The sequence below is a fragment of the Nestor notabilis genome, unplaced genomic scaffold (genome assembly GCF_000696875.1).
Source record: "Nestor notabilis isolate BGI_N333 unplaced genomic scaffold, ASM69687v1 scaffold6738, whole genome shotgun sequence".
NCBI lineage: Eukaryota > Metazoa > Chordata > Aves > Psittaciformes > Psittacidae > Nestor > Nestor notabilis.
Window position 1 is genome coordinate 3834 of NW_009940499.1, and position 16711 is coordinate 20544.

Here is a 16711-nt window from a genome sequence, read left to right on the forward strand (position 1 = left end):
GTTCATTTGTACCATTTCATTGGTCCATTTATTGATGGTCAAAGAAGCACTCATATTTGACAAAACCTTAAAGCTTTCAGAATAGATGAATTAAAGAAACAACAGATGGATGCAGGAGAACCAAATTCAAAGCGCACAGGCATGACACTGTTTCTAAGGGAGCCCTTGGAAAACATGTGGCATTACAGAGATTTGGTGGGATCTTTTTAAGATCACAAGACAGCAGTTGAACAAATAAGCCATTTCCCACGTTCTGCCTGGTTCTAGTCATTTGTGGCGCTGAATGGCTTTCCTTTTCCTCCGCTTGAAAAAACAGCAGCACCTGTAGATGTGACATGAATTACACATGATATAAAAAGAAATCACAAAACTAAACCGTTTACTTGTTTCATTTGAAGAATGTAGTTCAGATATAGCCAGCACAAGGAACACATTAAGCTCTACTGCAGGTGATTGATTTACTAGTGAAAGATACTGAAGTAGAGATACTTTTGACACATTTCACCTTTACTTGAAAAAAAGTATTGCATGAAGAAAGCTATAACAGAAATGGATATTAAGTTTAGAGAATTGTGTGAGGGTATCAAAAGCAGGAGCATTATAGGCTGACTTAAAATTGTATCTGTAAGAATAAGGAATGTTCTATTACCCTAGTACTCTTTCATATTAACTGGTAATACACCAAATTGAAGCTTGAGCTTCAAATTTATCACCTGAACTGTGCACTTATAACACTACTGTTGCTAATACGAGAAAACAATTCAAGCTTCCTTTGTCAGCCAATACTTGGAAAAACTTTCCCCAAAATAACTTCGAAGAAAATGTTCATAACAATATAATTAATGTTCTGATTCAGTGCTGTGATGATACGACTGCAGTGAAAAATCACAGCTTTAAGTATATTGAGATATACTGACACTATTTCTACTGCCTTATTGCATGCTACATGAACAAAACTAAAATTGGCAAACTGCAAATTTCACTTAGCAAATAGGGACAACCTGAAAGTAACTGAAAAAAAACCAAAACCAACCCAAACCCACCCCACTACAAAAGGAAAAAGAATTAGTGGGAGTCAGTGATAGATAATACAGAGGGGGACTGCAGAAGTCCAGGAAGTGTTTTTGAAAATAAAGAGGAAAACAACAAATGCGCAAAAAAACTATTTCATTTGCATGTAATTTTAGCCTTATAGAATCAAAGAATGGTGTGGGCTGGGACCTTAAAGATCACGTAGTTCCAACCTGCCTGCCACGGGCAGGGACACTGACTCATCAGTCAGCACAGTTCCCACAGGAAAACACCTAAGCCATTGGAGCAGTATACCTGGGAATGAGACCTTAAATATTTCCCTTATTGCAGTGATTTAAACAAATCCACTGCTTTGGACTAGATACGGTTTTGCTATTTTAAAACTGCTATGAAATAGTTTGGAAGTTACTGTGCAGTAACTGCCTCACAATTAGCTGGCCAGCTACAGATCACTCACTCATAGAATCACAGAATGGTAAGGGATTGAAAGGACCTTAAGATCATCTAGTTCCAACCCCCCTGCCATGGGCAGGGACACCTCACTCTAAACTATGTCACCCAAGGCTCTGTCCAACCTGGCCTTGAACACTGCCAGGGATGGAGCATCTACCACTTCTTTGGTCAACCTGTTCCAGTGCATCATCACCCTCACAGTAAAGAACTTCCTCTTTGTATCTAACCTAAACTTCACTTGTTAAAGTTTAAACCCCTTCCCTTATGTCCTGTCACTACAGTCCCTGATGAAGAGTCCCTCTTCAGCATCCTTCAGATACTGGAAGGCTGGTATGAGGTCTCCACGCAGCCTTCTCTTCTCCAGGCTGAACAGCCCCAACTTTCTCAGCCTGTCTTCATACAGGGAGTGCTCCAGCCCCTGATCATCCTCATGGCCTCCTCTGGACTTGCTCCAACAGCTCTTTCTTACATTGAGGACACCAGAAGTGTACAGAGTGCTCCAAGTGGGGTTTCACAAGAGCAGTGTAGAGGGGCAGGATCACCTCCTTTGACCTGCTGGTCACACTCCTTTTGATGCAGCCCAGCACATGGTTGGTTTCTGGGCTGCAAGCGTACACTGAAGCTGGCTCATGTTCAGTTTCTCATCAACCAACACCTCCAAGTCCTTCTCCGCAGGACTACTCTGAATCACTTCTCTGCCCAACCAGTAGCTGTGCGTGGGATTGCCCTGACTCAGGTGTAGGACCTTGCACTTGGCTTGGTTGAACTTCATGAGGCTGGCATTGGACACCTCTCAAGCATGTCAAGGTCCCCCTGGATGCCATCCCTTCCCTCCAGCACATCAACAGCACCACACAGCTTGGTGTCATTGGCAAACTTGGTGAGGGTGCATCAACCCCACTGTCCATGTCGCCAACAAAGATGTTGAAAAAGATCGGTCCCAACGTCAACCCCTGAGAATCACCTCTCATCTCCAGTTGGATACTGAGCCGTTGACCACAAGTCTCTGCGTCTGGTCATTCAGCAAATTCTTTACAAGTGGTCTATCCACCAAATTCACATCTCTCCAGTTTAGAGACAAGAATGTTGTGCAGGACAGTGTCAAATGCTTTGCACAATTCCAAGTATATGACGTTAACTGCTTTGCTCCTATCCATCAGTTCTGTAGCCCCAACACAGAAGGCCACCAAATTGGTCAGACAAGATTTGCCCTTAGTGAAGCCATACTGGATGTCACCAACCACCTTGTTGTTTTGCATGTGCCTCAGCATGCTTTCTAGGAGAATCTGCTCCAGGAATTTGCCAGGTACAGAGGTGAGACTGACTGGTCTGTAGTTCCCCAGATCTTTCTTATTCCTTTTTTCCAGTCGTTGGGAACTTTACCTGAATGCCATGATGTTTCAAATACGAGGGACAATGATTAAGCAACTTCACCAGCTCCTTCAGGACCTGTGGATGGATTTCATCATGTCCCATGGACTTGTGCATGTTCAGGTTGCAAATATGATGTCGAACCTGATCCTCTCTTCGTGGCCTTAAAGTCTTGATTCTCCTAGTCGCTGCATCTGCCTTCCAAGACTTGGGTGACGTGGTCAGAGCACTTGCCAGTGAAGACTGAGACAAAGAAGTCATTGAGAAGCTCAGCCTTCTCCAAATCCAGGATATATAATCTCCGGTTATCTTCCAGAGAGAGACCATGTTATCCCTACTCTGTCTTTTGTTTGCAACATACCTATAGAAGCACTTCCTGTTATCTTTGACGTTCCTTGCCAGACTCAGTTCTAACTGGGCCTTAGCTTTCCTGACCTGGTCCCTACCTTCCTGAACAGTGTCCCCCTATTCTTCCCAGGCCGCCCATCCTTGCTTCCATCTTTTATCAGTTTCTTTTTAACTTCTAAGTTTCCTCAGCAGCTCCTTATCCATCCATGGAGGCCCCCTGGCCTTCTCGCCCCATTTATTTCTTTATATGCAACACTCAGGTCCTAACCACCACCTTTAAGAACAGAGAGTCCACTTGGGAAAGTATTCACAATTTTCAATCAATTAAAAGTGAACATGCAAGCTGTCCACCTTAGGTTGCCCCATGGAGTTCTGCAGTTCAGTTACTGAATTCTCACTTGCAGGTGCTATATACTGAAGTGTGTTAAACTATGAATAGAGTATCTATAAGTCCTTAAGTTCACCAGGCATTTTATGTCACTAAAATTCAAAAGAATTCTGTTGATTTAGTGTGGAATATGGGAAATGGGGAGAGCATTTGAAAATGAGGAACAATAAGGGTCTGAAAATAAGGTTCTACGAGGGATGAGAACAACATCCAAAGTAAGGGGACACAGAAGTTACCTTCTCAAAACATCCAAGGCACCCTGTTGCTCAGTCACTGAAAAAGTAGCAGTGGGCAGAGGCAGACCAGAGCTGCTCTGAGAGTTACATAACTTTCAGTAGGAAAAAAAAAATTGGTTATTGGTGGAAAGGGAGCCCAAAATTAAATTCAGTAGGGAAAACTATATAGATATTTTTTTTTACAACTAGCCAAAATATTATACTGTATTAACTTTAAAGTACTTCTAAGAAAGTCATAATCGTTTTTGAAGACCACCACCTACAACTGAAATTTCATCCTAACTACTAACCTTTTTTCTTAGCCACTAACATTCATTATCACTTAACCTTTGAATTTATATGCACATGCATGGAGACCAAATCAGTTTAATCCATCTTTCACCCCAATCTTTTCCCAAGTATTTTGTATATATGTAAATAACAAACATTAATATATATATTTAAAAAAAGCAATTTCAATGTGAATTATCCTGTGATCCCACGAATGAGGAAATCCTACCTTGGACTGTGATGGTAAATCACTTTTGTACCTATTTCAGATTAGGGAGCCTTAAAGAAAGCTTACAGAAAAATTTTGTCTTGATTCCTACTTTTACTGTACACAAAACACAGGTTACAAATAACTGTAGGGAGATGCAAGTGTGGCACTTAATTTATATTATAGAAAAACAGTCTAGAATTTTAAGTCTTCACTGCTTAACTGTATTTTGCTTATATGAAGCATGTCTCAAAGAACGGCAGATCACACTTCTTAAATGTTTAGGACTGCGTGGATCTGCTATGTAATGAAAGGACATTTTAGTTTTTCTTGCTTTCCCTCACAGAAAGTTTTGATCCATCCCTGCTGCAAATCTGATACTGTCCCTTATTCTTCTACATAGCCTGTTTAGTTTGCTACTTCTCTGTCAACCAGAGAAGGGCATCATGCAATAGGGAATTCAAGTAATCAACATAAAGCACTGTTTTTTTATCTCCTGGTCTTCTGGAGTTTGCCTAATACTAAAATTTCTGTTAAGAGTTGTGTTGTCTTACTGGTTAGGGTTTTTGTTTGGGGTGGTTTTTTTTTTTTTTTTTTTGGTTGGTTTTTTTTTTTTGTTTCGTTTTGGTTTTGTGGTTTCTTGCTTAGTGTGGGTTCTTTGGGTTCTTTTTTGTTTGTTTGTGTGGTTTGTTTGTTAGTTTTTGTGTAAGAACTACTCAACTGTATTCTAGTTCAGGGAATTTCACTAAATGCTGAAGACTGTATTTGGTGTGAGCAAAAAATTCCTTTATTAATACATATTATAGCTAAAAAGTGTTAAAAGAATGCATATTCTATAGAGCACTGCAAACCATAGGACTGGCTTGGAAACTTACTCAAATGTGTATTTATCAACCTAGAAGTGCTAGACCTGTCAAACCTTCCAAGGCCAAATAAATGTCACTTTAAAATACATACACATTTATATGGGAGTAAGACAGGTCAGACTACACTGCCTGATAATAAATTTTATGACAGAAATGTAACCTTGATATTAGAGATCCATATGCATTATCTCTTGAAGAATATAATAGAAATGCAGACATGTTCCCAAGCATACTGTCACTAGAGGGTGTCATTTTCACTTTCAACACTTGCTACACTGCTTGAAACCATACCTAAAGCTACAGATAGGGGCATTATTAATGAGTATTAAAGCACAAATTTATCGTGTTATTCAATATGCATTCCAAATGCATAATAGATATGATTTGAAAATGTCTATTTCTAGGAAATGGTCTTTTATTTCTTTTTAAAGAAAGTATTTAATGAACACTAACCTCTTTCTCTGTAGGATATAAAACATATCTATAGCACGCAGTATAATACCAATATATGAAACTCAAGAAACAACTTTTCTGGTAGAATCTGAAGTGACTTTTGAGATATTATCTAAGGTAGCATTCTCAGTAATGTGGTTAAGAACATGTCTTGTCCTACTACATTATCAAACCCTTTTTCTGTTAAATACCCTTCCTTCCCTCTACCAGTCCTTTGGCACAACATGCTAAGTCAACTTCAGTTCTCATTTGTGTTTCGATAGCTGTGTTTTTATATTTGCCTTCTAAATGGGGCAGCACTTGAAACACCTATTAATAATTTTGCAGTAAAGTGGCAAAAAGAATGCAAAATGCAAAAAGGACAGATCAAACCATCTTTTCCTGTTTGACCTTCTCTGTCCTCCCATGGCAGAGCCTTTTGTTTATCCAAATCACACATGCTTCATAGAGGCAACTGTTCTGATGGCTAGCAAAGAGTTAAGGCTAGCAAAGAGTTAAAGAAGACAGGCTAATTGATCAGTGATAACTGGAAGATCATCTGTAGAAGATTAAGATCTACAAGTACCAGTTCAGAACAGCGATCAGGTTAGTTTTCTCCCTGCTTCACAAACTCTAGTTGTTACACTCAGTAATAACTGAGAGAGGGATGAAAGCTACTTTTGAAAAAAAAAAAAAAAAAAAAAAAAAAAAAAAAAAAAAACCAAACCAAAACCCAAACACACAAACCCCCCCAGAGCCCATTGAAAAACCCAATGTCCAACCCCCACTGTTAAGTCATGCTTCCTACTCATGCACAGCAACAGCAGAGATGCAGGAAGACGACAAAGCATAAGATTTAGAATATATACTGCATGTGAGTGCATAAATATATATCAAACAATGGAAGTGTTGGGTGAATGTCCCAAAACAATAAAATGCTCACTGAAATAAAATCCTTATCCTTTCTGATTTACAGCATCCCACTGAAATTGTAACAGAAGATCTAATATTCAGCTAAACAATTATTTGTGTTCATAGTTAAAAATCACACGATAGGGCACCCTTTCTTCAGACTTTTAAATGAAGACATAATCATGCTAAGCTTCTTAAACTATGGAAACATCTAGAGCAAAGAATTAAGTGTTTCTAAAAAATATTCATGCTCGTCTCCTACAAGTATGAGGAAATGTTACAAATGAGGTGTCAAAAAGAGAGGGTAGCTTTGTTCATATTTTCAAATGCAGAAAAGATTATAGAAGAGGCACTAAGTGAGAGCCTTTTGATAAAACAATGTCTTCTTAAAAAAGGAAATGTCTGTATCACAGACATTAAAAATACCAAAACTTGCATTTCCTCATATTCTTCAGCAGTGTAAGATCTATAAATGGATGCTTAAAAGTCTAACAACACCTTTTGATATCAAGCTTGTAACTATCATGTTAAAACGTAAAATTACTTAAACCTTCTAATGTACTATTTCTGCTAAAAAGATGTATACCTATACACTGATGGCTGATAGCAATGCTGGATGTGTGTGTTTCTTTAATTACTGCCAATATATAAAAACTGATCAAACTGCAAAAAAAAAAAATAGTGAATGAGGAAACTACAGTTTAAATAGACACCACTGGAAAACTCATCTGTGTGTTTCAAACTGAAAAAGATTAAAGAGTAGGACATTGAGACTAGATGTATTGTCTGTAACAAAACCTGTAAAGACTACGCTAAAAAAGATAGCATATTTGTCTATCAGTTATTCCTATCAGAGGAAAGGAGCTTCTACACTTTTAAAGTAGCTGCAGCACCTTGGCTTCTGAGAATTCTCTTACTTTCTGCAGATAACTAAGTATAAATTTGAATTGTGGTAAGCACTACTCAAAACTTCAGAAATTAAGTCTTTGCCTGTGTGTTCATGAACTGGACATAAGGAAGGTTATCACTGCCTTTATCTAAATGGAAGGGATAGGGAATTGCTCTATGTGCAGCCTGTCAACATCCTTGCTTTTTGGGGTCTCTTTTTTTTTTTTTTTTGCTTTAAATATACATATAAGAAAACTGAATTCTTGCCAGAAAAATTAAATAATACAGTACTCTGTAAGATGGCAGGTACATAACTGGTCTTCTCAGTGCTCACAAAAAGCTAGTGCACAAGTGTGGTACAAGAGACACCTCCATTCACTATTTTTAACTACACATGCAACATAATCTTACATACCAAACCCAGAACCTGCAGAACAATGACTTCAAGAAAAAGTTTTACTGCGAGATATTTCCCTTTATTTAAGACTTACGAAAATGGGTCCTACAAAATTTATTGCTATTAAGGAATGGCTACTGGAATGATATGATAGTAATGTATCTCTCATACTTGAGCGCCTCTATTTTATGATAAACTAGATCCATACCTTTGTAACATCCTATTCCAACCAATATTATAGAAAAAACACATGTTGAAAGTTATACTGCCTTTAGCTATGAAGAATATTTTCCTGTACTATTTTGCAAGTCCGACTTTAGCACTCAAATGTATATACATTAGTTGTCCATCCCATGTTAACAGACCTTTTCCCCTTTTCATTACACCCTAACTTTAAAGAACCCTGAAGTTCTGTTTTAGTAATTTGCTAGCAAGTTGTCAAAGACTAATACTCTGGTAAGTACTATGCTTCAGAGATAACGGGCAAATTTTGAGTATTTGCTAGCGTTTGTTACTTCTGTATATAAGTGAGTTATTGTCTAGATGTTAAAATACTCGTTGAATACTACAACATCTGGAAAGAACGTTTTCCCCTCTAAAACAGGACAGCAAGAAAATATTCTACTACTCACTTAAAAGGATTAAATAAAGTACACTACAGACTACAAACTTAAAAGCAAGCAAGATTTGAAGCAGGCAAAATAGCTCCTGAAGGTGTAACTGTAAAACCAGTTGTTTTATAGCATTAAAACATATTTTGTGATTTCCAAACGGACTTGTTATTTTAAAGGTTTCTGACATTAGTTTTAAACAACTAACAAAACCAAAGCCCCTAGGGCTATTTCTGCCTGCATGTGCTGTAGAACTCACCACATGTTCAACACTTTCTGGCAGCTATACAGAAAAAGAGTAAGGGGAAAAAAAAGAATCAGAAGGAACACAAAGGAAGAATTTTACATCTTTCATATATAATTTCATAGTCAGAAAACTATCTTTCTTATAATAATTATTTCAAAATTAGTTCAAACATCAAAAACACATGCACTTCTCTAGTGTAGAGATGTGTTACTGAGGGCTTAGCCTAAAAAGCACAAGTTAGAGAAAATCTATTATTCAAATATTTAAAGCCAAAATTGAGTATAGCACCATAGTTTTGCCCCTCACCTGTGGCATTTTTCAAGTATTTTTTTAATAATTATACAATAAAAAATTTGAAGTAGCTGAGCACACAAGATCCTAAGAAAATAAAAAGATGGACATACTTAGTTTCATCCATTACTTCTACTTCTGCAGGAGCTGTGATGGGTGCATTTGAACGGCCTGCAGTTGGGTCATCGGTATTCAGTTCTCCATTTGTTGAGCTTACTACCTGAAATCACCAGAAATACCTGAAATTATGCTAGTGCCATACATACATCTTCAAAAAAACTGTCATTTTTGTTTACTGCATAATTCTTTTTATTGCAGTAAAAATATCTTTTCCACGTTTTATTCCTGCCTCCCTGCACTCCTGCCATTTTTCTTTCATATCTACCAGTGAAACTGACAACTACACAGCAGACTCAAAGCGAATTAAGCAAATTAAGCAAAGCAATTCTATTGATCAGGTTTGCTCATCTCCCTCATGTCTCTTCAGAGCCTTAAGGAAAGGTACAAGCCCTTTTCCTGATGTCAATTTAGTCAGTCTTGTGTTACCCTAGTGCATTTCAGATTCTTAGTTTCCTTTTCTGTGTGACCTGTTTCAGCTGTATCTCAAAGAGTTACTCACCAAAGGAGGGAAAATCTAAGACATTTTCTAGACCTAAGAGTGTCAGTAGTGTTTGTTTTTCACTCTCACAGCACGAGCACACTTACTGCCGTCAAAAAAAATAAAAAAAAAAAAAATAGGCAATTAAATTCATCTTCATTCCCATTAATTTACTCTCAAATTCCTTTGTAAATTCTTGAGCCACCAGGACACCTCTGGTTCTCTGGGAATGTTTGTTCTGACTTTAAACCAAATGTAATCCAGCATTCTCTCTCTCAGCTTTCCTGCATGACAAGAAGTGGCATCTCACTTATTCACCTTACAGAATCTGCCAGGACAATGGTTAACTAGATACACACAAGTGCATATTTGGTCAGGGCAGCTGACGGTGCTGACTGACCCATTATAGTACCAAGAGGTCTACTAGGTACAAAGTAGCAGCAAATTACTGGCCAAGGAACATTACACAAAAATATTGTTCTGGTAAAGTAACATAAAAGCCTGCAGATAACATCTGGAAAACATTATCAGACATTAAGTTAGAAGAAAGCAAAGGTAAGGAAAGTCATCATTAGCATAATGTTACTATCCCCCTTACCCTTCCAAGCTCTCCTCCTAATGCAGGAGTTATGCCTCATCTATTTATAACCTGAGCTAACAGAGCCTATTGAGGTTTGCTTTGTGGTTCCTATTGTAACCAAGTACAGAGCTTCACAAGATTGCTGAACTTAAGCCATTTTTCATGCCGCATGCCTACAACAGGCTGAGTTTTCTTCTTTTTCAAGTTTGACTAAAATAGGAACCACTGCCAAACCCCCCATGCAGCCCAGTGAGAAAGGAAAAGGGAATTTGAGATTCCATGATTAGTTATTTGAATCCTAGAGAATATAACTGAAGAATTCTGGGAGATTGGACTTTTTTTCTGTGACACCAGGTAAGCCAGTAGAGTTTCAACATGGTGGTTTAAGCTTAGTTTCATATCACTGGGGATGGCAGAAGCACTAAATGTTCAGTGTCAGAAACAGGCAGGAATTCTACTTTAACAAATCATTTGTGGGAAAAGTCTTTCTTTTCAAGGCAGCATTTGCCCTAAGGTGTTTGCTAATTAATCTGTTTTCTCTAAGAATCTTTGATACAAACTTTGTAGAAATCTTCGCATCAGAGAGAGGAAGACTGTCCTGCCTTGCTCTGGTTGGTCTCTATGAAGGAGACAGAGATCAAGGAGTCTTCAGTCCTTCCCATATACCAACAGCCGACACATCCACCAAATACACAACCAAAGACAACTAAATGTAACTGCCTGATGCATGGCTTAGTTTAGATAAAAGGAAAACAAAGTTCATCTTTCTGGAAAGAGTTGAGACCTCTGAAAGCATAAGTGAACCAAAGGGTATTATTTATTGGTAGCCCAAAAACCAGCATCAGTTATGCTTCTCCAGAATCACAAATGGCCTGAGTTTCACTCTAGTCTACTACTGCTGAAAAGAACACTAAGAATGGTCTCAGTAACATGCAGAACCAAGAATTAATACACCTGCAACACAGCAAAATATCTACATTTTTTAAAAAATAACAAACACTCATCCAAAAGCACAACAAGAGGCATGCAGGACTGCTTCAGTTCCTGTAGCAGTGAGGCTATTTTACTGTATGATCTTATAACTGAAAGTTCTGTAATTTGCTAAAATAACCTGCAATGCCAAAAGTTAATTCCCTGTGACATCAGTAAATTATTTTGCAATCTGATCAAAAAAGTGCATTTGGTAATAGAGTGATAATGCATGGTAAATGAAGCAGTGGGAACACTTGTACGCTCCTGACCCTGGAGCATACAAGCTAAGTTAGACCAACCATTGCACTTCTCTCTAACTACATGCCAATCAGCTCAAAAATTATCATGACACAGGTGGAAAGATATGGGAATGTAACAAAACTGAACCAGAATAAGTCACCTGGAAGAGCATTTACACTGAAGGTATGGCACACCAAATTCTGTAGCCAAGATGTACCACACGTGGTACAAACAAAATGCATCATATGGGATCCACATAAAAAGCTGTAACTTTAGAAAAGGAGAAAGAAGAACCAATACACAAAACTAATAGTGATTAAACAGAAATTTTTCATCTCATTTCTCTACTTAAGACTTGAGTTCAACTGGATTTCCTCAGCAGCCTAACAAAAGATGGGAGGCACAATTAATCTCTTAATAGATTTGTATACAGTTGTAGTGAAAAATGTGGATACTGAAGCTGCATTTTTGCACCTAAAAATTTTGCTAACTAAAACTACATGAACATTTTTCCAGGAAAAGTCACCAAATTTCACAGAATATTTCAAACTAAGTTTCAAATTAGAAGTGTTGCAATGCTGAAGATTAACTTAAGGTACTCAAATACATATAAATGGAAGAATAATCACTAAACTGAAAAATCCAGCACAACTTTAAGGGCTTTGATAACAGATCTTATCATGGTTTAAATTTAGTTTCTTCAAATTTAATCAGTTCTTCAAAAGTTTAATTTGAAAAGCACATACATGAAGAAGCATATGCATCATGTTTCTTGCTACCCTCTAGGCATAAGGCAAACAAAATACTAGACCTGCTACCTAATAAGGAGACATATTAATTGTGGGAAAGATTAGCTTCTTAAATACATGGTCCTTTAGAAGCTCAATAAGGGCCACTTAAAAGACAACAAAGGTACACCTGAATACCAGTTCCCAGATAGTAACAGTAAATCTGGCTAGTCACATGCTTTCTTTTGGATGTAAACTAGTATGTAAGTTAGTATGTACACTAATCTTTTACTTGCTATGTTGAAAAATAAGTCAGAAAGTCTCTCATAAAACAAATTTTGCTGATTTTCATGCTTATAATCACAATAAAAAAATCGCAGCAACTTGAAAAACACATAGAAATAATCCTTCATTACCCACCTCAGTCACTGAATTACCCGTTCTTCAAATATAAAGCCAGCCTTCAAGCCCAAGCAACTCCTTAGTGACACTACAGAATGTCATATTTTACCTTCAAAAAACTTCCAGTTAAGACAAAAAGAATAATAAAAAAATTAAAAAAATTAAAAAAAAAAATTAGTCACACTAGAATTCACTTTTTTAATTCACAAAAGCTTCGGAAAATTGATTTGTTTCATCTAATTCACTGCTATCTTGACTTCTTCAAGGAGAGATGTCTCGGAATTTACACCAAATATCTAACCTTTCAAGCAGTTCCTAAGGACCTTTCAAGCCCCGTGGCATTGCACAGGGAATTCTTTAACCTGATCTTTTAATTTAACCTCCTTTTAAAGAATTTCCAAATGGGAAAACAGAAAGAGAAAGGATAAGAAAAAGAAGATCAGCTAGCAAGTAATGAAAAAAAAAAGACTAATGAACAGATTAGTACAGTCTTTATGAGTGCATAAGCAGTTTGCAGTTCACACAGAGAAGGAAACAATTTGGTGTCGTGCAACTGACATTTCTGGGAACTGAGGTAAATTTACAAGACAGACACAGGAAGCTGCTGAATGAATTGCTGGTAGGTACAAGTTGCTTTCACTAATAAGGCTACACAAGCTAGAAAAATGGGCTGCCATACTACACACATACCAACACTCAGTTCATTTCAATTTAAAACATCACAGTGAAGAATCATAGAATGGTTTGGAATAGAAGGGACCTTAAAGATCATCTAGTTCCCACCCTGCTGCTACGGGCAGGGCCCCCTTCCACTAGACCAGGTTACTCAAAGCCCCATCCAACCTGGCCTTGAACACTACCAGGGATGGGGCAGCCTGTTCTGAAGAATTCTTCCTTATATCTTATCTAAATCTCCCCTCTTTCAGTCTATAATCATTCTACCTTGTTCTGTCACTACCTGCCCTTGTAAAAAGTCCCTCTCCAGATTTCTTGCAGGCCCTGTTTTGGTACTGGAAGACTTCCCTTGAACCTTCTCTTCTCCAGGCTGAACAAGCCCAGATCTGTCAGCCCATCTTCATAGCAGAGGTGCTCCAACACTCTGACCATCTTTTTGGCCCCACTTTGGACCCACTCCAACAGGTTCATATCACTAACGCATTTTAACAATCTTCTAAAAAAGGATCTCAGAGACAACATCAACAGCAGTATTACAAAATGACTAGTAGCAGAGACCTAAAAAAACATTCTGTCACTCCCAAATTATCTGCCAGATACTTTTTTCTCGCAGAGAAATGGCTAATTCAGCATAAAAGTCATCTCTAAGATGAGCAATGACTCACTAATGTCACAGAAAAAAAACCCAATACACTTTAATTTCATACTTTAGACTCAACTTTCTTTTGAACAATTATCTGTGGCATGTTTAGAACTTGTCTTCTTGGGGGCAATTAGGAATTCAAGTAAACTAGCTACCCAACTGCCCAACTTAATAGCATGATTCCGTATCACTACAACAAAGGGGTATTTGACGACAGTCAAGGGCTCAAACGTCAAAACAAAACTGAAAATATTATGTAGTTTTGCAAGTGCCTTTAATGAGGAAGTATGACAGCTCCACATTAAAAAGCTACACGATTAAGATGTCTTGAAAATACACATGATCTTCAAAGACACAGACCAAGTGGCTGCAGTTTTGCAAACTGCTCTTTTTAAATAGCAGCTGCTTAGTCTTAGCTGATCTAAGGGATCTGATCTCAGAACGCCCATATTCTTTGAGAATGAAAGGAAGAACATTATATTAAGATAGAGGAATACTACTAGTATTTCCTAGAAAATACTCTCCCACTCCCAAAGAGTGTTTAACATATATTACAATGGAATAAATTCTCCTGCAATTGTTACATTCTACCTGATAAAAAATTAAAAGGTTTCTTAAGTGCTCCAACCGCCAAAAGAGCAATATGTTATAAAATTTGGAAATTCCAGTAACTGGAATTTAAGAAGTTAAATATGTATTTTTCTAACTTAAAAATTAAAAAAAAAAAAAGAAATGTAATAATTTTGAATCTGATTCCACATTAATACACTGTTCTCAAAAGATAAATTACTACCTTTAAAACTAATGTTGAGGGAACTATTGCAATTCAAGTTAAATATGCAGGTAAAGTTTTAAAAATACTTAAGGCAAGCACAGAACAATGTCTAAATTTTTCTTGATACACAGTGATTAATTATCATCTGATAATTTTCTTGTATGAACAGCAGTTTCTAAGCAAAGTTTAGAGAATCTAAAGTCTGAATTGGTTTTCAAAAATTTAAAAGATAGGGAATTATCACATTGATGAGACTACAGCACTGTTCTCTTTACCCTGGACTTCTCATTCTTTCTTCAAGCATTGTCAATTTTTTTCCAAAACGAAACTTCATGAAAAATACACGTAACTTACAATTGTCAGAATCTAAAATGCAGCAGACAAAGAAGATTTTTTTTTTCCTGTCCTGGTTTCGTCTGGGATTGAGTTAATTCTCTTCCTAGTAGTTGGTGCAGAGCTGTGTTTTGGCTTCAGTCTGAGAACAATGCTGGTAACACAGTGATGTTTTAGTTGTTGCTTAGTAGCACTTAACCTGATCAAGGACTTTTCAGTCTCTCATGCTCTGCCACTGAGGAGGGGCACAGGACGCCAGGAGGAAGCAGAGACAGGACACCTGACGCAAACTAGCAAAAGGGGTATTCCACACCACAGCTCGCCATGCCCAGTATATAAATTGGGTGAGTTGCCCAGAAGGCCCAGATTGCTGCTAGGGTCGGGCTGGGTATCAATTGGTGAGTGGTGAGCAACTGTATTGTGCATCACTGCTGTTTATTGGGTTTTTTTCCCTTTTCCATTTTAGTTTTATATCCCTCTCCTTGTTATTTCCCTGATAATTATTAGTATTAAATTGCTCTTTATTTTAATTATTAAGCTGTTCTTACCTCAACCCATGGGTTTTACATTCTTTGGATTCTCCTCCCCATCCTGCCCAAGAAGGGAGGAAGGGGGTGTGAGAGAGTGGCTGCACAGTACTTGACTGCCAGCTGTGGTTAAACTATGTATTTCCCCTGATAACACTTTACAAAGCTAAATTATTTTGGAGTGAAAGCCCAAAACTTCATATAGACTTCGCAGCTGGTATTTTGAATCCTTCTGTAAAAGTTTGTATTTCTGGAAGTATTATTACAATCATCGTACCCCTAAATATATGCAAAGAACAAGACATCAAATAGTAAAATTAAGAGAAAACCAGGAAAATAAGCTCTTTAAAGATGAAATACACCAATGACAAAGGAAAAATTGTTGGTTTCTATTCATTCTCCACTGATAAGTATTGCCCTGTGACACATTCTTCTAGTCGACTATTGTTTGAACAAAAGTAGCAGAGTTTAGGCAAAAAATCACTACTTAGCACTTTAATCTGAGGTTTGCTTGAAAAGCAAAAATCATAGAATGGTTTGTCTGGGAAGATCATTGAGTTCCAACCCCCTGCCATGGCAGGGCTGAGGGGAAGATTAATACAACTAAATAACACATCAAAAGTCTAAACTTCAGTTGCTTGCACTGATGTAAGTCTATATTCCTTCAAGAACAGATAGCTCCGTTCATTTAGCTGTCACTACGAAACACAGAGCAAAAATTCCACATACATAAAGATCCCTAGTTTTCTGCACCTGACTTAATTTCAGTTTGGCAACTGTGGAGTAAGGAATAATAGGAACATTCTGAACATTACTGGAAAGAGAGCTTAATATGAAAATAGTAATCATGTCATGCACCACAGGAAACTAGTATTACATAATGGAAAATGACTGATTAAGTCATGCAAAGAAGCAGAAAATACCTGTACTGAGCCACCATGTCTGTCAGCTGCTAGATGAGCCCTCAAACGATGTGGATTCGCTTGTTGTGAGTCCCAAGCTGCCCTATGGTCTGTTGACTATCATTTTTCAATGCATTAGGAATATATGCAAAAATAAGAAATAAAAATTCCCAAAATGAACAATTATTACATATATATTATTTTTAAAAAGCACAGAAGCACTACAAGTCCTATACAGACGGTACATCAAGATTTTATGCATACTTACGTATGCCTACACATGCATTTTCACACAGAAGTAAAGTAGCTGAAACTAAGAAACGAAGTCCAACACAATCCTGTAACTTAGCTTAGGTAAATGGACACAGATCTAAATTCCTAATGCT

At 37.4% G+C, this 16711-nt stretch overlaps 1 protein-coding gene across 4 annotated transcripts in view; it reads right to left on the bottom strand.

Moving 5' to 3' along the window:
• Positions 1-267: 267 nt before the first annotated feature.
• Positions 268-16711, bottom strand: part of CSNK1G3 (casein kinase 1, gamma 3) — a 50695-nt gene continuing 34251 nt past the window's right edge. The window contains exons 10-13 of one of the 4 annotated variants that reach the window (XM_010020379.1): positions 16347-16442; positions 9064-9170; positions 8672-8695; positions 268-322 (exon numbers count right to left, since the gene is read on the bottom strand). In XM_010020379.1, coding sequence (XP_010018681.1) covers positions 268-322; positions 8672-8695; positions 9064-9170; positions 16347-16442 — 282 coding nt within the window. The remainder of the gene's footprint in view (positions 323-8671; positions 8696-9063; positions 9171-16346; positions 16443-16711) is intronic. The other 3 variants (XM_010020381.1, XM_010020380.1, XM_010020382.1) reach the window with 3 other exon arrangements.